The 22,641-nt window shown below is 37.4% G+C and overlaps 2 protein-coding genes across 2 annotated transcripts; one reads left to right on the top strand and one right to left on the bottom strand.

Moving 5' to 3' along the window:
• The first annotated feature begins 768 nt into the window (after positions 1–768).
• On the top strand, positions 769–12,790 carry LOC119072486 (PHD finger protein rhinoceros). Its single transcript, XM_037177723.1, has 7 exons — positions 769–879; positions 1,404–1,468; positions 3,138–3,722; positions 3,800–4,016; positions 4,257–4,446; positions 4,991–9,180; positions 9,268–12,790. Exons 3-7 carry the CDS (start codon positions 3,295–3,297, stop codon positions 12,601–12,603), a joined length of 8,361 nt encoding a protein of 2,786 aa, XP_037033618.1. The 5' UTR covers positions 769–879; positions 1,404–1,468; positions 3,138–3,294; the 3' UTR covers positions 12,604–12,790.
• Positions 12,791–19,567: 6,777 nt separating this feature from the next.
• Positions 19,568–21,228, bottom strand: LOC119072479. The gene is made up of 2 exons (XM_037177712.1): positions 21,134–21,228; positions 19,568–21,077 (listed from the first exon to the last, which is right to left on the bottom strand). The coding sequence occupies exon 2, from the start codon at positions 21,004–21,006 to the stop codon at positions 19,648–19,650; it is 1,359 nt and encodes a 452-aa protein (XP_037033607.1). The 5' UTR covers positions 21,007–21,077; positions 21,134–21,228; the 3' UTR covers positions 19,568–19,647.
• Positions 21,229–22,641: the final 1,413 nt, after the last annotated feature.

The raw sequence follows: 22,641 nt of genomic DNA, 5'->3' as shown, positions 1-22,641 counted from the left end.
GCGTTGACATTTTATGACGTTTATAACCGACGCAATCGTACTAGCACAAAACAATGACCCGCCTCTCCACCATCTCTACTGTGAGTGCGAATTTCGTAATAGGAAAAACTTTTACTTAGGGAATAATAAAATTTGAACTAGCAGAACAATGCGACAACATTTTTATTCTATCTTCTGAGTTCTTAAGGCCAGTTCATACTCGCATACATTTTTGCGATATATGCGACCATGAACTGGCCTTAAAGTTATTTGAGTTTGTTTAACAATATTTTCCGACCAAAAAAAGCCTAAAATGAAAGCACCCTGGTGAAAATAAACGAGATCGCGAGTATTCGTTTTCGAGCATTTGACACTTTTATTTTCACCGGTGCTCAAGTTCTTTACTTGTAATCTTGTATGAGTTTAAAATTTTTTTGTTTTTCAACTTATTCAAAGCATTAAAAAAGGAAGGTAATGCACCCTCTTTATTAAATCAAAGTTAGCAATGTACATACTTCAACTTCATCAATTGATTTAGTTACCAAAATTAATTATGTCAATCAAAAATTGGATCGGAAGATGTGCAACAAACTATAAATTAAAATCATTTCAACCGTTCGTCAGTTTCGATGGCGCAAAAATTATTTCTTTTCCACAACAACAATTTATTGATTAGTTGACCGAAAGACCGCGTGAACGTCGAATAGATCGACCAACAAAACGTACCAAACAGCCAAATATTTCCATAGATGAACGACCAAGTGGTGCCATCTACAATCTGTCAAAATGATTTTGAGAAATTTACGATTTAATTATATATAAAAATGGATTCCAAAATGAAGGCGGCCATGTCTAAGTCTGTGAATTACTCAAAATAGTTAATAAATGCTGCAAAAAGTGGTATGCAATGAAGTCTAATTGAATTGTAACAAAAAAAATATTGAAATCGGAACGGCCATTAAATTAACGCGGATATTCTGGTGCGGGAAATGATTTTATGCGATGATGATGGCTGCTTATGGGTTGTTGTTTACTCTGGTGTCACTTTGGATATTGAAAATTATAACGAAAAAAAACATTTTTATCGGTCAAAAATGCAATTGTTCTGGACAATTTTGGTGATAAATTGAAGTGGCACAATTGCCCGTTCTAGTGACAGTAATTTATTGTGGAAAAAATGGTGTGAATGTCGGATAATTGCAAATAATAAAAATTCGTAAATGCATTTCATTTCGATTGCGGGAGAATGTATATAATAAATAAGAGAGTGACAACCGAAAATCTTGCAAAAATTGATTTTTAGATGATAAAAATTGTGAAAATAAAATGCGATTTTTTTGTTGCAAGTCGAAAACGTTCTGTATTGAATGCACAAAATGCAAATCAAATTCGCAAGTGGATAATGGATTTTCTTCAATTTACAGGTTGCTTATTGTACAATAAGATATGAAAAAGGCTGCAATCATTGAACATTCTATATAATTATGTAGTAAGTACAAAAAAAAATGTTGAGAGTAGGTATTGCATGGTTCGCTCCTTCAAAATCCATTATTTTCTGGACATTTTTAGCAAATAAATTATTTACAAATCGCTAGTATCGTCGGGTATTCATCCAAAATAGTTTATCCATTCGATGTTTCGGACATAGGATTTTCTATTAGTTTTTTTTGTCGTATAATAGAAATAAACAAAAACAAATCCAATGCTACGCATGCATAGATATGTGTATATATGTTTAGGGTGTATCTAAACTCCACTAATAATGAAGGATGTGCAATGGTACTTGCGTGCCAGTTTATTTATGATTTGTTTATTTGCACTACAGCTTTTCGGTTTAAATTTTTAATATTTTTTCGATTAATTTGGTCGACTAGTCATGGTACGGCTGAAAATAATTTTCGTTCTTGTTGTTGACGTTTTTTTATTGCTTATTATCTCAGGTCGTACTGGAATGTATATGTATAAAATTTCAATTAATATTGAATTATATGCTGGAGGGCTTTTATGTAACCAAAATACACATCCCATCATAACTCTAAATTTGTATATATCTGCGGGTGCTAACAATTTTTTTCGCGGATTCTGCATTTCCTGTAATTGATTTGGATTTTTTTTTTCATTTATTTCTATTCAATCTGTGTACCGTGTTTGGATCTTGTCAGTCAGAGTAGTTTATGTTAACAGAATGTAACTGAAATAGCTGTAGATTGGTAGGTCCCCAAACGTTCAAAATTATTTCACTTTGATTGAGTTACTGTATCAATTAAGAATCTAATTCGTTCAAATTGGACTCGAAATTAGTTCGATTGATGCAGCCGGGGGTTTATAGTAAAGTCTTTGTGAAAACGTCACCATGGTTACATGATGTAGTTCTGCGAATTAGCCTGAAGTGATCCAATTCAAAATCAATAGTCCCGTTATAGTGACACTAAATATCTTTGACGAAAATATCTCTGTAAATTTCTCGGTAAATTCAATAAGAAGCGGTAAGAATGAGCAAAGCAAACCACCTTTCCAGCTAAGGTAAATAGAATCATTTCTCATTGGTTACCACGGTATTCAATTTTACATTGTTGCACATCGAACACCCTCCAACCGTATTCTCCAACTACTATTTTTCGATGTCCTTCGAGGTCGTTGCACTACTTATTAGAAAACAAATAACCGCTGATGTTATACGGATGGTACACAAGCATTTTTCTTTTACTATTTTCGCTCACCTGTTGTTGACGCTCCAGCTTTGATATCTACTTAGGATGTGAACGAACACCCATTCCACCATATCTGTTTACTTCTTTTCCACAAGAGACATAATTTTTTTGCCAGTCGACACGGGAATGTTGGTTAAATGAATTTTCCAGTGTCTCTTCGTTTTTAAAATATCAAATTGATTTAAAACTTCCATCCTGGTAATTGTGCAGTGCATAATTTACAGTGAATTATTAATTGCATTAAAAAATCCATTAATAATTCGGTGTATTGACGATGAGTTCGGAGTAAATAAATAAACATCGTCAGATTGATGGATGCGATTTTTTTTTGCTGCAGTCCATTTTTAGAATTTTACACTAATTAAAGCACTTACGTAGCCTCCCTATCGATATCGACCCTGTAACATTCAACTTTCAATTTGCAATAAAAACGTTTCTCCGTTTCAGGATTCTAAACGTTTGCTTTTATGTACAACCAAACAAGTAAAAACGAAATAATCAAGCGTTATTTTGGACGCCGTGCTCATTTTGTCCAAGTGGTATAGACAAACCAGCTTGTGAACAATTTACCAAAAAAAAAACACATTTTTTTTGTAAACAAAAAATGTCGCAACGTAACAAACGCCAAAATCGTTTCGACAATGATGAACCGCTACCGACCAAGCGGCGGAAGGGCCGACCGCCGACCAAAGGCAAAATACCACCGTCAACCGCCGTAGACGATGACGAAGATGGCGCAACATCGTCGACGTGGCAACCGCGACCCATTATCGATCTGAAAATATCTAGCATATACAATCGTTCGGCACCGGAGGCGCCGGCCGAACTATTTCGAAAAGATCTCATCAGTGCCATGAAATTGCCCGATTCGGAACCGTTGGCGGCCGATGAATACTGGGTGATTACAGATCAATGGAAACAGGAATGGGAACGTGGCGTTCAGGTGCCTGTCAATCCTGATTCGTTGCCGGAGCCGACCGTATCGGCGAAGCAGCATGAATCGTTTTATACGGGACGACAAGATTTTAAACTGTAAGTCGAGGCCGATGCGACTAGCGGTGGAGTGAAGTTCATTTTTTCACAAATGTTTTCTGTTACGTGTTTTTCAGACCGAAAAATAAATTCATTCGCATCACGAAAGACGAAAACTTCTCTTCCGAACAACATTATTTATCGAATACACCGGCTATGGCTGAAGCAGCATGTGCCTACGATTTGGATCAATTCGATGACACATGGTTAAAAATAATTAATGGCGAACGGGCCTTAGCTGGTGCTCCGAGTATCACCGAAGACCAATTCGAGCGTGTCATTGAAGAACTTGAGGTAACTTGAACTGTTGACCTGAAAAACAAATTTTTGTCCAACTATTTCTATGACACGGTTCTTGACTGGACGGGCCAGGAATAGTGAGTCCAACCGGTATTTAAAAAAAAAATGAAATTCACCGATTGGATTCCCTAGCCAGAAAGTCAAACTATGAAAAATCGTATCAAAAAGAGTCCTGACACAACCGAGTCAAGTGTACGATCTAAATTAATCTTTTTTTTTCTCTTCCAAAATCAGGTTCGATGTTGGGACAAAATTCAAGCAATGGTGAAAAGTGAGCAAGGATTAGGCATTGAGTACGATGAAAATGTGATATGTGATGTGTGTCGATCGCCAGATTCGGAGGAAGCTAACGAAATGGTGTTTTGTGATAGTTGTAACATTTGTGTGCATCAAGCATGCTACGGAATCACAGCAATACCATCAGGTGAGTGGTTTCGCTGTGTAAATTTTCCTTCTCACTGATGTGAGTCGCACATTGATTGTATTAGTGCAATGTAGTCTTGAGGTAATTTAAGGTGGACGTTTTACTAACGCTGTTCTCTTCACAGAAATGTGGATTACCCTTTATTTAATTCAAGCGTTTTCTTGTTGCTTCATAGCTAATTTTCCGATTTACAGCAATAACTGTTGTCCTTCTCGATACTTCGGATGCTCTAGCTATAGCCACTAACCAATCCTTTACTTCACAATTGTTTCTGGGCTTTCCAGCAATTTGTGTTGGTCAGTTTAACTTCTCGAGAACTTTTCTCCTGTTCAGAAAAGGTAGCACGACAGGGTGTCAAGATACATTTTTGTCGGTAACAGCCCCATGTAATTTTTCAATTGATTTTACAATGACATTGCATCATTTTCTCACTTATCGAGTAATGTATAAACATGGTCCAAGTCCTCACAGTCTTACATCCCCACAAACCTCAGAACTCGTTCTCAAACGAACATCCAACTAATTCGATTTTACATTCCATTAGGTCAATGGCTTTGCCGAACATGTTCAATGGGTCAACGTCCCGACTGTGTGCTTTGTCCCAACAAAGGCGGTGCAATGAAATCAACACGTTCCGGTCACAAATGGGCGCACGTGTCCTGCGCTCTGTGGATACCTGAAGTAAGCATCGGATCGGTGGATCGAATGGAACCGATAACGAAAATTTCGAGTATTCCGGCCAGTCGATGGGCACTAATTTGTGTACTGTGCCGTGAACGTGTCGGCGCGTGCATACAGTGTTCGGTGAAAACTTGTAAAACCGCATATCACGTTACCTGTGCATTCCAGCATGGTTTGGAGATGCGTGCAATCATCGAAGATGAGAATGCCGAGGATGGCGTCAAGTTGCGTTCGTACTGTCAGAAGCACAGTTTGAACAAGAGCAAAAAGGACAAGGGTCCATCGAATAACAATGCGGGTAAATCGGGATCGGACGAAGAAGACACCAAACGGAAGAAACAACGTCGCGACATGACATCGGAAGAGAAGACAATTGTGCGGAAAAAACGTGTGCAGGAAATCGAGGCCGAATTCGAGAAGCATGTGAATATACGGGACATTAGTTGCCATTTAATGGACGTCGATCAGGAGGCAATTTACTGCATTTACAACTACTGGATCATCAAGCGAAAGTCACTGCGCAATGAATCGCTGATACCGCACAAATGGGACGACGTCGATATGGTGGAACATAAGCATGAACCGGCCGATATTGAAAAAATGAAAATGTTTGTGCATCTAAGACAGGACTTAGAACGTGTTAGAAATTTGTGTTATATGGTCAGTAGACGAGAGAAATTAAGTCGATCGTTTTTCAAAATGCGCGAACAGACGTTCCACAAACAAGTGTCCGTACTGAACGAAATCAAATCGAACAAATTGGACGATAACGTAATTAAAGCGGTGTGTCGGGCGAACAATGTTCGATCGGTGTATGATAAAGCTTATTCAAGTGATAAAAGTGTTATATTGAAATTAGAAAGTATTTTATCGGGCATAACCGGTTCGGGATCAGCATCGTCTTCTCCGACCGATGACCGAGTGAATAATATTGACTTTAACGGACAATTGAAAGGAAAGAGACAATTAGCCCAGTCGACAAACAAACGAACTCACTTAAATGGGGTGTCGGTATCGTCTATGCCGATGTCGTCCATAATGTTTGACTCGGTGTATGATACGTTTTCCAGTGAAAGTGATTTTGATGCCACAAAATCGATAAAATCCTCCAAATCGACGACACCGTCGATTCGCAAGAAGACCGCGCAAAAACCGCTCGAGAAAGATACGGCTACGAAGACGGATCGACGGAAGCGACGCATAAGTGCCGTTTCGATAAATCGAATGAAAAAGACATTGGACAGTTCCAGTGATGACGATCAATTATTAGTGAATGAAAAGCGGACACCAAAAAATCGATCCTTGCGACAAATGGAACGCGAACTGAATAGAAGCAAATCGTCGGGTAGTGAAAGTGATGAATTAATACCGATTCGAAACAGCAGCGGTCAACACATCGGTAGTGCGGCAGACACAAAGAAAATCTTGACGGCAATTTATTCAGACAGTGAAGAAAGTACGGATAAGGAGAAGACCGATCATACGGCCAGCGACTCTCAGCAGCATTCCTTCCGTACAAAGGCAGCTATGAAAGAGTTTAATGTAAACTCAGCGAAACTTCTCCGAGATAAGGACGAGGAAACATCGCCACGAATACCAATGCCCAAAGAAAATGTGAAAGAGAAAGAAGCAGAGGAGACAAAGAAGAAAAACGAACGAGAAACAAAACCTGCTAAGGATGTTAAAGAAGTGAAGAACAAGAAAAACAATTCGACACAAGAGGTGTCACATACGGTGCAGAAAGACAAAAAATTGGACAAAGATAAATTTGTTGAGAAGCTGGAAAGTGAACCTCCGGAAAGCAAAAGCAAGAAAAACGAGACCAAAAAGGATAAGCCTTCCGATATTTCCGTTGATCTTCTGGTGGTGCCACAAAGGAAAGCAGCTAAAAAAGCTAGTGAAAATATGATGAGAACAACAGTTGCTGGTCCTGTTAAAAAGGACACAAAAGACGACGAGAAGGAGAAGAAAGACCTCAAAGAACCAGCAAAAGATGTTGAAAAGGAATCTACGCAACAACAGCCCGATTCAACGCCAACGAAAGCTCCTGTCACTCCACAAAGACCGAAAGGTCGGCCTAGCAAAAATGCACAAAAACTCAAAACGCCTACCAAAGACAAAGAACCATCGGTTGAGCCCGTTGCTGATGTTAAGGAAAAGCAAAAGGAAACGGTGGACAAAGATATTCTCGTTGCATACGTGCCCCAGAGACAGGCCGCTAAAAAAGCTGCAGAACACATTAAAAGTGGACTGGGGAAACCGGCTCCCGATTCACAAGGAAATGTACAAGCAACAGTGGAGGAGAAGCCAAAAGCTCAGCCCACTACCGTACCAAGTCGGAAAGACGAAAAGAAATCGGTGGTTGTTTCAAGTGGGACTAGTTCAGAGTCGAGCTCTTCGTCGTCGTCGTATTCATCCAGTTCGTCGTCATCCGATAGCGAAGATGAAGAAGCTAGTACCGTTGCGAAGAATTCTGTCAAAGACGCTAAAAGTGACAAAGCCAAGGACTTGCCCTTTCTTAACAAGGATTCAAAATCCTCTGGCTCTGTCACGAGCAATGATTCGTCAGATAGTGATTCAGAGTCAAGCAGCGCGAGCAATGCTTCGGAATCTTATAAAAAGCGAAAAAGAAAGCCCAGCATCAGTTCAGCTAAAGCAGTCAAGCAAACGCCTCAAAAATGTCGCAAAGACATTAACAACAAGAAGCCAAACAGAGAATTGGATCAAAGTGCCAGCAATACCGAAACCTTCAAACGAGATGAGCCATCAACTAAAACACCTACGACTCCAAAATCAATTGGCCGTGGTGGCAAAAGATCAAGTATATCATGTAATCGACGACAATCTGCTGACCTGCGATCGGGAAATTTGGCTAAGGGTACCAAGACAGCAAGCGAAACCATCGAAACAGCTGACAAAACTACAGTGGTCGCAACAGAAGAGATCAGCAAGCCTACAAAGTCAAAACAACCGTACGAACGCAAGTCCAGCGAATCATCACCTACGAAACAGAAACAAAGTTTACTTAACGAGCAAAAATCTGCCGGCAATGACTCACCAACCAAACAATCCGAAGGACATTCAAATAAAGTTGACGAAGCCGCTAAAGCAGTCGAACATATTTACGACAACACGTCATTCGAAAAAGAGAGCCGCAAGTCCTGTGAACTTTCTCCTAAGAAACGGGAAACGGACAAGAAATTAATATCAGCGGAACCTTCACTGGAACAAGAGATTATCGAACGAAAGGCTGAGCACAGTTCTGTCAATAAATTGAACAAGAGTACGGGAAATCTTGATAAGCTTCTAAGCAAACGCGAACGAGACATGAAATTTATAAGTTCGCCGACAGCAGAAGCTGGATCGGGTCATCCAGTCCGAGATATGGAACATCAGAATGTCGATATTAAAGCTGCCCAAAGTGTTGACATCGAAATTATTGATATAACTGGTGGTGACGAAAAGGTCGGCATTAATTTGAGTAGTTTCAACGAAACGAAACCCTCGCCTACAGCCACTGAACTGAAATCCGTCGATGTTGAAGCGACAAGCAATCTCATTACCGATGACAAAGCAAAAGTTGAAGAACAATCGATGTTCTCACCGTCAAAAACTAAAGAATCGAATCAACCTATGATTCCCTTCGACGACAACAATTTCGGCAGATCCGACTTTTCAATACCCACAACGGATATCCAGCCCAATTTGTCTACATTTTCATTCCCGGTGGACAACTTATTTCAACAAGACTTTAAAGAGGACAGTACCAAAGAGTCCATGGATTTGGTGAGCAAATTGAGACAGAAATTCAAAAAGCAACAACCGGACGAGGTTCGAGTCAACGAAAATGATCCACAAGTCATTGAACTGGATACATCGCCCGACAACACGATGGACACGTGCAATGAAATCTCTAACGTTGGTAAGATGAGTGAACCGATGCAAGGTGATCAAATCAGGCCCGATGATGGTGTTGATGATGCTGACCGGGACGATAATAAAGAGGAAAACAAGCTGAACCATACGATATCTGTTCCATCGGACGAACGATGGGTGAGTTAACGCCACAAATTTGTGCTGGCCTTATTCTGACGCCTCAGCACTGGCCTTATTACTAATGTAAAATAATATTTCTTTTAGGTTCCACCATCATCTCAGTCATCAAACATAACATCGTCTGCTGACGAGATGATTTCGAATGCTGACGATCACAAGAGCAAATCCAGTTTCCAATCTGACCTGAGCGCTTCACAGGACTTTATCAAACAAAAAGCATTCAGTGCGTCCGTGCGAGCAGAGTACAGAACGGAAAGCCATATGATTCGAGACTCTGACGAAAATGATCGATTACCCTACATTCGCTCGTTCAATGATAAATGGACGGAGAACGAAATGATCCAAACAAGGCGGTCGGTATCGTCGTCACCAAGCCTGGCATCCGAGTGTAACGAGGAGGAAATGCTGCAACCAGAACGTCCACCATGTCAATTAAACCAACAACAGCCAAGTGATCTGAACGATCGTTCTTCCAGTACTGCAACGGACGTTCATTCATTTTCTTCGCTGCACTACCAGAAACAGTCCCATGAACAGAGTCAACACCTTCATCTGAACAATTTGAACAATTCAAACCACTACAACGGGCCTGTATCACTGTTCCCCCCGCTTGGTCTGAATATTCAGATGCCATTTCCGTCGCCTGGTACAGCATTGTTTCCACCGACTTCATATCATCAATCATTCTCTTCGGCTGTTACGAATCAAATACCTCGAGCATCATCTGTCCATTCGCAAATGTCCACAGCGCTCAACAAGGACGGTTTGATTACACCTTCGATAAATAGCTCAGTGACGTATCCATCGAATCCGTGCGGTGCTGCATTTACATCATCATCACACAATATGGCATTAACTGCAGCTATTGTGTCTCCAGCAATAGCACATACGCCCCAGTTGTCAGTGACTACATCACACACCGATGCCAGTCAATCACATCACAATGTTCCTACAGAGTCCAACAAAACTCATCTGATTGAATCAACGAATCAAAGCGATGCACAACAACCACAACTTCCCCTGCATAACCGGGAAAACATCAACAATACGCCAACTGCCAGTGTTAAAGTGCCGTACAATGAGAGTGAATTGAAAACGTTGCCTCTGAAACGTTCGACACGATTCGTCGCACAACAGGCAGCCCAAAACATACAGCAACAGTTGGCTAAATCACCGAGTAAATCACCCGGCAAATCCCCACGTAATCCTGACCTGCTGCGCCAGCAACAGCTGCAAAATCAAAGTAGTGGTGGCAAAGGCAAAGCAGCTGCTGCAACCGAAGCTTCGGCAACTAAAGCACGTGGTCGTGGTCCAAGAAGTGCTACTGGAACTGTAAGAGGCGGACGTTCGAGAGGTCGAGGACGAGGCAAAGCGGCAAATAATGTACCGATTCCAGTGCTGCAAGAATTCGAAAATGTAACGAACATTCAGACCGATTTGTCTGGCACAGTTTATGATCTCGATTTCGACGAGGATCTTCATAGCGAAAACTTTGAAAATTTGAAAGCAATGCGCGATCGCAAAAAGTCTATCGAACATCGACAAGAAACAATGTTAACGTTCAGAAGTCGTGAACCGTCACAGTCGCCAAAATTTTCAAGTTCAAATGCTCACAAGCCCCGTGCACCATTCCATTCCGACATGAGAGATCTACGACCACCGTCACCGATTCGTCGAGACAGTATTTCATCCATTGCTCAATCGCATCTGTCGCCTGTTGCGTCAATTCATGGAGTATCGCCGGCAGCACTACTTGCCCCAGTTGACATGCGGACGTACAATTCCACGTTTGATAACACCAACACGGAAGCGTTTAACAATAGTTTGCTTGGAGCGTTTGCGTCCGGTACGGCTGATCAAACATTACAAGAAATTGATTTGGAAATGGAAGAAGAATTACAGTCTGCATTAAAGGCAAGTAACAGTAAAGCTAAAACACCTGACGCAACACCCGCTTTAGAATCGTCCACACCAGTAATCGAAGCGCCGGAGGAAATACCGCCTATTGAGCCTGATACATATCGTAGGTCACAGGTGTCGCTATTTAAATTGAAAATCAAGGGACCACATGCAAATCCTGACAATTACACGTCGAGTTTACAGCCGAACGCGAATTTAGATCAAATTCCTCCTCTACTGTCTGCTCCAAGTTTGGCGATTTCCCAAATTGCAATAACTGGAACGCCAGGGTCAAATCTTCGTAGAATGCGGAAGAAAGAGTTGCTACGTCAGTATTGGACGCAGGATATGAACAACGACGATGTTGGCTACTCTGTTAAACCGACCGACCATCAACCGCCACTCACATTATCCACCCAAGCATCTCGTTCCGTTGGCATACCGAAAGCTGTTGACTCAATGTCATCGATACCGACCAAAGATGACTACAAAGACTACGCGGTCATCGATATGAAAAAGCGTAAAGCTAGCATGAGCCGTGAGTTGAGACTGTTAGACAATCCATACGAAATTGAAATGCCTGAACGACGGCGAAGTGTTTGCTCCAACGCCAGCAGTAATGCCTCGAATCATTTACCAGCGGATAAACGAATGACACGGACGAAGCAGGCCCAACTAACACCGACGCTGAAAATCAAAATCGGCTCCATGGACACAGTAATGGAAGTGCGACCACCGAAGAAACGATTGGCTAGTTTACCCATACCCTCGTTGGAGGATTTGAAGCGCGAAAGCATGAGCTATCGCAAACAAATAATGGGCGAATTTGACCAGGCCGAAAAGGTGGTGAAACCCAAAAAATCAAAATCGTCGAAAGGTGACCGGGAGAGCCGGAAAGAGAAGAAGCGAAAAAAGCACAATGCCGAAATCATCAGCAGCGATGTGTCGCACAATTCGCAAAAATTAATCATTCGAATTGGTAAACGGAAAACGGACGATCGTAGCGAAGAAGATGTGGACGGTAAGAAATTGAATAACAGTGCGAGCACGTCGGACGATAGGATAATCACACCGATTCGATTGAAAATCGCTCGAAAATCGGATGGTGCAGGGTATGTGATGGCCAGTGAAAGTGATAAAAGTGGTGCCACTGGTAATGAAAAGAAAAAGAAATTACCGAACGACGATACTGGTACAGCGGCTAACAACAACCAGGCAAATGACAGTTCAAGTGATAAACAAAATAGCGAAAATAGTAAATTGAATGAGGGCGACGGGAATAGCAGAACGGATAACGTTGTGGATAACAAGGAATCGTTAAGCAGTGACGACCAAAAGCAAGCAGTCGGACCTAACCGCAGTAACGCATTGCCGGATCCAGTTGCCAGCAATTCCAAAAATAGTGACGATAAAACGGAACATCCTTCGGGTGAATTGGCACCGACAGATGGCCAACAGAGCGGAACTAATTTGCAGGGATGTCAGCCACTTCCGCTGGGCAAGGAATGCGAGGTTAGATGATAGTTTTGTAAATACGACAGGCAAGTTTCATACATTTAGTTAACATTACATTAAATAACGAAAAAGAAGAGTGTAGCTGGAGACAGCTAAACATTTGTTGTGATTTGTGAATATGGATTATGTGTGTGGTCTCTATAAAACGTCAGCGTAGATATTAAAATATTTATTTATTTATTTTCTTTTCAAATTTATTTTTTCGTTTCGTTTCGTGTAAATAATTTCCACTTGTTTTATCGTGCATTAAGTTATGTTGACAAAAAAAAAACTGTTCCAAGTTGTTACGTTAAAGGTGGCGAGTTCGCGTCCGTATTCCGGGCAAGAGAGGACACGCTAATATTTTTGACTTTTAGATATTTATTTTTTTGATTTTATTTTCATTTTAAAATTTCAAACCGACAAATCCGCGAAATTTATCTAAAGAATATGTGAATCAAAATTACGTAACGAACATCCCTTACCGTTTGACATTAGTGCAATGAGTTAGTTGAGAATCAATACTTCTAATCAAAACGTATTATGTCTCGCCGAAAAAAGTCTTATGCAAATAGAATTTGTGAAAAGATCACCCGAACTATTATTGTAAACTTACTTAAGGTCATCGTTTAATAGTAAAATGTCGTAACAATACATTGTCCATACGGCTCTGACTGTCAACCTCACATGAGAGTTTCTGTATTTCGATTGATAGCGAATAATGTTGCATTTTCGTGGCAGCCGTCACACCTGTCATCTATCATTTTTCTGTTTCAACTAAATCCACGCCATTAGTCGTATAAATTTATACGTCAGAGAGAGCTTTTTCTCCTTTGTTACGATCTGTCAGTTTTGCGATTTAGTATGGAAATGAAAACTAAAATTGAGATATCTTTGCTGTTTTAAGTTTAGGAAAATGTCGTAACAATACATTGTCCATACGGCTCTGATTGTCAACCTCACATGAGAGTTTCTGTATTTCGATTGATAGCGAATAATGTTGCATTTTCGTGGCAGCAGTCACACCTGTCATCTATCATTTTTCTGTTTCAACTAAATCCACGCCATTAGTCGTATAAATTTATACGTCAGAGAGAGCTTTTTTCTCCTTTGTTACGATCTGTCAGTTTTTCTATTTTGCGATTTAGTATGGAAATGAAAACTAAAATTGAGATATCTTTGTTGTTTTAAGTGGTTTTTCATATTTTTTGGACCAAAATGCTTTAAAATGTGTTTGAAATCCATTGGCATTAACAGATTGTGTGAAAATATTTTTTTATATTTTATTATTTTGTTAATGTCAATCGATTCCAAAACAGCAAAGATATCTCAATTTTAGTTTTCATTTCCATACTAAATCGCAAAATAGAAAAACTGACAGATCGTAACAAAGGAGAAAAAAGCTCTCTCTGACGTATAAATTTATACGACTAATGGCGTGGATTCAAATTTTCCAAAAATCAAGATGCCTTTACAACCGTAAGCCCTCAGGAATATCAGTCACTCAGTCTTAAGGGTTAAAATATTGTTAAATGAAATCCGATACGAAAACTTTTTGTTCTACGACTTGTCTTAGCATAGCAGGTCCATCCGGGTCAAAGGGACTATTTTCGAAATTGAGGAATTTTTTCAATAGAATTTTGATGAATTTTATTGAATTTTTAAGAATTAAGCCCCTAAAAATAGGCTCTGGTCTGCAGGTTTCAGACATTACACTTCCTATAAAATCCAAATTGGTGTCGAAATGAAAATATTAAAGCCAAATGACGAATGCAATTGAAAAATACAAGCTGTGTTGAGCGGTTGAGCCTGTCGTGCCTGAGAAGTTGAAAATATAAAAATTTGAATTGTCACACTCCCTCCAACGTTATATCAACGAAAACTTTATTTTTCGGTTGCACTCTTTATTTGGGCTGAAATTCCTCCATTTTGGCACCAAATCCGATTCAGGATGTTTGACGGCTAAGATATACATTAAGGCTACTTCCGTTGTTCATAGCGTTCAATGGTGGTAGTCATTAAACATGTTTTTTTACTATAGGAAAACTATTGTAGAAATTTGAAACTGTTGCCTTGCGAGGAACTGATATTTATGTGGGCACTCAGTCTCGGTACAGTGTGTTTCGTTTTTTCAATGTTTTAAGTGAACAATGTCAAATACTGAAGGATGTAACCATATTATCTGACCACACATGCACTATCTCGCGCTTATTCTCTCAAATAAATCATTCGTACTTTGACATTATTCTCATATTTGACGGTTAAAACTTTGACAACTGAAAAATATCCCGAATATATTCGTCTGTAAAAAGAAAGTGTATGTCCATCTTACAAAAAGGCAAAATATCCAGATTTATTCAAGTTCTTGATGACCTATCGTTTAGATTTTGATTTTGCATCAAGCAAAGCGTAGGTGGACGCTGGAGGTTCATTTCTCCTTTTTGATTTCCATTGAACTACTTACGTATAAAATTGTCAAATGATTATTTAAGCTCCTTAGTATGAAACTGCTAGCTTATTTCTACGAAATAAGTCCCCTATCACTGCAATCATTCGATAAATTCTGTAACATTATTCGAAATTCTAAAAAAAACCTTGTGACAATCATAATTTCCACCTTCATTCAAATTATTGTATCGTTACAAGTGTCACGATTTAGTTGGAATATCCATCACACTCTACAGTCTCCCGTTCACTAATCGAAAGAAAGTTCGTGCGATTAAGGGACACATTTCTTTATTTCTTACAAATGTAAGTTACTACTCGCGCTCTTTATTTCTTACAAATGTAAGTTACTACTCGCGCAAATAAAAAAAAACGAATAAACAAAACTTTGCATTTTATAACAAAAACAATATTTTAAAAGCTTTAAACATTACGAGGATAACTCTTAACTAAATTGAATATATTTTTTGTTCTGGACATCATTTTTCAACTTTTAAATAGAAGGGAGAGAAAGTTTCTTTTTTGTTTGTTTTAAAATCGATTTGCAATATTATGGAAATATAAAATGGAAATGAAGTAGTAGACGCGGAAGAAAGTGACGAAGATTTTTATTTTTTTATAATTTTTTTTTATATGGAAAATGTTTCTCTTAAAAAAACTTAAATTATATTTTGTTAAATTAAAAAGAAAACTGAATGTAAAATGTAAATGTATTAAATAATGAAAAAAAAGATTCAAATTAAAATCAAATTTTACATTTTAGGGAAGTATTTTTAAAAACGCATATAAAGAAATTAATTTAATAAAATGAAAAACAAAGAAATGAAAACTATAGTAATAATATAAATAAAAAGAAGCAAATTATTAAAAATAAATAAAGAAAAATGTAGATTAAACAAAAAAAAAAGTAAAAATTATGGGAAGTTGAGCGAAGTATGAGGAAAATACTCAATATTTGTACAAAAAAAATTACAAAAGTAACAAAAAAAAGGTAAAGAAATAAAATAATTAAAGTAAACAATAAAATAGGAAATCATTTAATAAAAACAAAGAAATTTAATAAAACAAAAAAATAATATTATAGCAACAATTATGTAATGATGAACTTAAGAAAACTAAATGAAATGTGTGCATAATGGAATATCTCTAGATTTCTATATATATATAACAAAAAAAATTATCGGTAACAAAATAAATGAAAACAACAACCACATGGCGTACAAATTTGCCAATAGTAATAAAACAAAAGAAATAAAAAATTTAAAAAAAAATGGAAATAGACACTTTAACACATATAGATTTATCCCAAAATATATTAAAGAAAAAAAATTAAAATACTTAAGTGATAGAGTGGTTTTAAAGTTGAAAGTAAAAAATATTCAAGAGAAAGGAGAATTGTTTTAAAAACAAATTATTTCCTTCTTCTTCTTTTTTTTATAAAAAAAAATTATTGTACTAAGAGGAGAATAAAAATTATTAACAAAAATCTAATTCGGATGTCTGTATCATCAACGCAAGAATTAAAAAAATAAATAAATAAATTTAAATTTAAATAAATTAAGTAAAAAGAAAAACAATTTTTTAAACTCAAAGTCAAATTGTGGCTGCAAACATTTTGTTTTTTTTTTTTCTAATAATAAAAATAAATCGCAACCATACTGAACGCTAAAAGTCATTCCGAAAGTGAATATTTTAAAAGAGAAATTTCTTATTTTTTGTTAAACTTATTTTTGTTGATGAACATCACGCTTCCACACATTAATATTACATACAACAAATATATCAGCGACAATTTCGTATTTTTGTCCAACGGCAATAATTTTTTTTTTCTTCAATTTTGTTCTCATTTAATCAGAGAAACAATCAGTGAACTCGTTATGCCGAATTTATGGCGGTGAAGATTGTTGGAATGATCAGTGTAATAGCTCTAGTGTAAAATGAAAGTCTGATTAGAATATGATAACCGTAGCCTCAATTTTATTGTGTTTTTAGGCGTGTTAGCGGATTTCGAACTATTGAGACTTTTATTCTCATCCGGGAGTCTATTTATTATGGAATTAATGCCCTCTCCTCTGTGCATTTCACCCATTTATCCAAAACTAATATAACTCTTGACAAAGTCCAAAGTTAGATTCAGAATACGGGTAAAAGATTATATATAAAACACTTACTCGTCGTCTCAGAGTTTAGATATTCTCTTATTCTAAATCATTGCTTTACTAAAAAAAATAGGTCTCAATGGTATATCAACAGAATAGTAACTCTATTCTTCTTGCGAGTCGTTGATTCTCACGTTGGACGAATGTTGAATGTCGGATACAATGCAGGAAGGTGTAATTTGTTTGAAATTTACATTGAATAGAATACACTTGACCTATTTAAAGGCTACATAGTGTATGGGGTAAAGTGACTTCAAACCAAAACTGAGACCATCTCTTTGCGTTAGATTCCTTTTTTAAAACATTTGTCAAGGGTTCCTCAATGGTTAACAATGGATCTTGCTCAGTTTGCCTTAATTTGGATTTTTTTAGTGTACCGTTGATCACTCCCCACAACATCTAGAGCCGACATGAACTTGGTATAGCAAGGATACTCTGTTGATTCCCTAATTTATTTATTTTGGATTGTGTTTCTTTTCTGGTAAATTGAAGGTTTTATTTTACATGACACCGTACATTACATAGCCTAACAAACAAATAGTTTTAAAAGAAATGATCTTCCATCATTTTGTAATTCATTGAATACAGAAGTAATAACAAAACGTTTATCATAGCCGGAAGAGGGAACTTTAAATTTTTATGAAAATATGCAAAATTCTAAGTATAAAGAAAAATCACAAAGCATCAATCCAACGGTAAAAAGGGGAAAAGAAATTTATCGAAACTACAAAAAAGAGAGAAAGAAATAAGGAAAACATGAAATCATTATTAAGTGAAATTACAAACAAGAAACCCTTAATCTATCTCATGTTAAATTATATGTTTTAAACACTAAAATGAATTAAAACAATAACTTGAAAATTTAAACATTAAATTAAAAAACAAAAAAAAAATTACAAAAAATCAATTTACTGTAAAAGTTCAGTGTCGTAGATGTTATTGTCATAACTTTGTACATACTGTATCAAAAATCTATTGAAATAGTGTTAATATTTTTAAGGTAAATCCATTTTGTGGAATTGTATTATAAATAAAAACAAACAAAAATCCGATATTTATAATTTAAAAAAAAGTTTGTTTTTCATTCCATTGTCTTTTGCTTCAATTGACTCTATTCGACGAGGGGCAGATATTGTCAGTTTCTACTTAAAATATTCTCAATTGATTTTCTGAGATTTTACCGTCAAGGATTTTTGTGTCGGCTTCATAGGATTTTCAAGCATTTTACTTTGATCTTCAATGATTTTCTTAAAATTTTAAGAATATTGTTTGTGAATTTTCAACGAATTTGAGGATGTTATTAGGAGAGGATTTTCTTTTGGGGGCAACAGTTATTTACGGACAGTGGATTTTAAGAAATTTCGAAAGTTTTATCCCGAACGAAGGAAAGGCTACAAGTGAATGATCTTTAAATCAACTTTTCATGCAAACCTTGCTTTGCGACCAAATTCCGAAAAAAATTTGTAATTTTGTCCCTTCGACAGCCTTACAGCCCAGCTGTAACTTCGGAAGCCTTTGTGGCGAAAAACGCTGCGTTGACCTTGATAAAAGGTGGAAATTTTACTTTCTCGTGTGACTATCGACTTGAAACACTTTCGTCACTAACAACACATTTGAAATGAAATTTTTAATTTTTTTCCTCGACGAACAAATACCTATTCTACGTTTGTCTACTCCTCACCCTTTGGCGTTTTTTTTACAGGTGTTTCCTGTTTATTTTAGGACTCATTCTGTATGACGCCCGACATAATTACGTAATTTTACTTTTACTCAGTCTTGACTTAAGACAAATACCAATTTTAAGGCTTTCATAACTAATATTCAGAATGATGGGAACAAGAAATATTTTACGAAATTTAACACTATCCAAGTGAATAGCATGGCCAGCGTTGAGCCAAAGAGGGGTCCGTTTTTACAGAACAACTCTGTCACTGTGACTTATACTCTACTTCTCATTCTTGGAAAGTGAGTGTAGGTCCAACAGTTTTGCGTGCTATTCACACGAAATGTGTGAATACGTTGAATCACTAAACTAACAAAGACAACCCCAACGGTTGACCCATTCTCATAGCGACGCAAAATAACAAGGACAAGTGTCCTGCGCTTAACAGTAGAACAAGTAGGACAAAGTTGGACGTTTTTTTGACACAGAATCGGTTTAGTACTTATCCATCATAAAGAAGAGATGGAAGAGAGAAATAATTGATTTGGAGAGTTTTGGATTGGCTAATTCGAGTCAAATCAAGTACTCCCTAATGGTATTTACTCTGTCTTGGTTAGATCTATGGATTCGCTGAAATAATTTTCTTAGAGTTCTTCAAGTTTTTAGTGAGTTTCGCTTGGAAATAAGAGACAAATTGACCATAATGATGTTAAATAATTTTAATTCACTATTAAATGTAACATCAGATATGTTTAGCTTAATTAAATGAATATCCAGTTCATCGTAAATGTTCATCTCACTTCATTAGAATGCTTCAGAGACATAATTCAGTAATTCCCAATCGATCACCGACTCATGACATAAAGGACAGAAAACGTTCCGACGTTGGCAGCGGTTGATTTCGACTAAACTGAGCTTCGATGAAACAGAGCCATCGGTAATTATCTTGACCTTTGAAGCATTCGTCGTTTTTGAGCGAGCTGTGTTCAGTTTGACTGCGTCACGTTTTGATATACGGTCACATTTAGACGAGACGAAAAAAATCGCCTTTATGTTCTTTGCGAAGCTGACGATTGGCAATATCAATTCAGTGATGGAATTTCTTTCAGAAAATCCACGATAAATCCATAAGCATTGTAAGTTTGGGAAAGCGCTGACAATTCTTTCGGAAATATTTACCGTCAGTTCGTCGTTGTCGAATTCAATACATAAACGTTTAATGTGCCGTTTAATTCCTATAGTTTCGAAAATGTGTGAATTTTCTCGAGTAGCTACGAAATGTAGACCATCAGCTACCTCCAAGTCGAATGCTGCCTGTACAGCCACCAAGTCGAATGAGGGATAAATGTAGTGTTCATTCGATAACAATAAATCCAATGATTTCATTGATCTTCGATTGAGCTTGGCCAAATCCAATAAAGGTGAGCTTTGATCGGTCAGTTGCACAGCCGCATAATCCAATGTGATTTCTGCCGAACAGAGACTGTCGATACCCAAGTCATTATTCTTCAAAACGATTGCACTCAATTGGGGATTAACTCGAAGGAAATTTGTGAATGAACCTGCATCACGCAGACAATAGGACAACATCACAGTCTCTAATTTGGGATTGCAATTTCTGAACCAATCGTTCCGATCTGCATCTATGTCATCAGCTGAAATTCCTAACGTGTGAATTTTCTTGCAATGTTTCATTAGGTAGCCGGGGCACACATCTTTAACCAATAAAATTTCCACATTTTTAATCTGATCCAAGATGATGTCCACATGAATATCTTCCACTCCGCTCTTATTTTCGTATGAATACAGCACCAACGATCGCAAATCCGACGCACAATTATTTCGAATGAATAAAAACGTCGCGTTGACTGAATCCACAGTTTCAAAATCGACCTCAACGGATCGAATACACTGACGAAAGCGGATCTGGTATCTCTGGCCTATTCTAACGGTTTTTCTCGAGAAGATGTGTATTACTTCGCTCCGAAAGAATCGACTGAAAAAGCTCTCCGTTAATGCTTTATACATTTTGCACGTGAGAGACATGTTTGCCAAATCGTCCATTTGAAGATACTTGAAAATCTCATCGTACAACTCTGAAGGCAAATCGTTTAATTGCAGATGCGTTCCGAAATTCTCGTCCATTATTTGTTCGTCGCACATTTTCAATTCCGTTCAAGATTGTAGGAAAACTTCCAGACTTGAACACGAAAGATCGAAGTTCACACGATGGGAAAGAAATAGACTGATATGATGAAGGACAATGCCAGATTGATTTGAACACGATGGGTACGTGACTTTGAAAAAAATAGACTGCTACGACAGATTAAGGAATTTGGTCATGTATTGTCAGTTGACAGCTGGACCGGTTTCGAATTGGCTTGACACGTTGTTGCCAAATTCAAAAGAAACTCTGCAAAAATTTATTTGAGCTTCAAAACAGAGACGGGGGTTTTGCAGAAAAAATCAGAATTTCTGATATAGCCAACGCACTTCAAGCAAAAATGATCATAGTGGTCAGCTGCAGAAAGTACTCTGTTTTACATGAAAATCACGGTTCCCCTCAACCGAAATAAAGTTTTATTTTTGGGTACCCAAAAAATGAGTCTTGATATGGATGAAGGGACCCCTAAGGACTATAAAACAGGTTTCCTTCACTCCAGGTCTGCTGATCTCCCCATAGTAAAATTTTCAAAATTCGTTTTTTTGAGGCATCTGTGGTAGGTTTTCAATCTTTTTTAGCTTATATTAAGATCCCTGACCTCAGAAACAGCTCAGTGAGTCCGTCAATGAATTTTATGGAAGAGAAAAATAATTCATTCATAGCCGCAACAATAATTTTTTAAATTTCGTCGATTCCGTTCTGCGACTCATAAATCGACTGCAAACCATTGACTAACATCTACAAACAAGTTCGGAATGTGGCTTAAACTAATCTACAGATGTCTAAACTTAAATACAAAGAAGGAAAATTTGCCAAAAAATGTTTTGTGGTCGTTGCAGTATGTCAAACTTCGCCAATGCTGATTTTTCTTACTTTTTTCTCAAGAAAAGAACCTTCGAAAGTAAATAAAATGTTATCGGAGTGTTTTAAAAGTCGCAATTTGACGTTTGAAGTAAATACAAACGAACACAAACGTTCACACAATTAAATAAATTATATTAAACTTTCCTAAATTGTATTTACACTTTAGTATGCCGAACTTCGAAACTTAAAATGGAAGGAAATTCGGTAACTTTTATTAAAATTCAAATTAAATATGTTGCTTCGATCCAATAAAACTGAAAAAACCTTGTAAACCTTTGACAAATTTACTTAATTACCTCTAGAGTGTAATATTAGTATACCGGGAAGTACTCTCACTCCATCGTTTTGATTTTTATGTTAAGCCATTTGAATTTGAGTCCCTTTAATACGTGGTAACTCCAGGAATATTTTACTAACCGTTTTTTGAATAATCCGAGATAATATCACTCTTTGCTGGATGATTTGAAATTTACATGAATTCGCTCACCAAATTTAGTACCGAAAGAGCAACATTCTCCGACACTTTTTTCTCTCAATTTTCATTTCCGCTTATGTCATTTTCGATCCTATCTTTATTCTTTCCCAGATGTGTCATGTACTATAACAAATGAAAATGCTACACATGTGATATTAAATGCGATCTCGCATCAGATTTTGTGATATCGCATGCGATCTCGCATGTGGTATTGAGATCGTAGCTGAATATGGCGTGCAAATCTGTTGTTATGTTTTTTTCGGAATGTGACTTTGGTACTCCAGGAAGAAAAATA

This window comes from Bradysia coprophila, chromosome II, assembly GCF_014529535.1.
Source record: "Bradysia coprophila strain Holo2 chromosome II, BU_Bcop_v1, whole genome shotgun sequence".
NCBI lineage: Eukaryota > Metazoa > Arthropoda > Insecta > Diptera > Sciaridae > Bradysia > Bradysia coprophila.
Note: the sequence above shows the minus strand (reverse complement) of the source record. Positions and strands in the feature narration are given on the sequence as shown.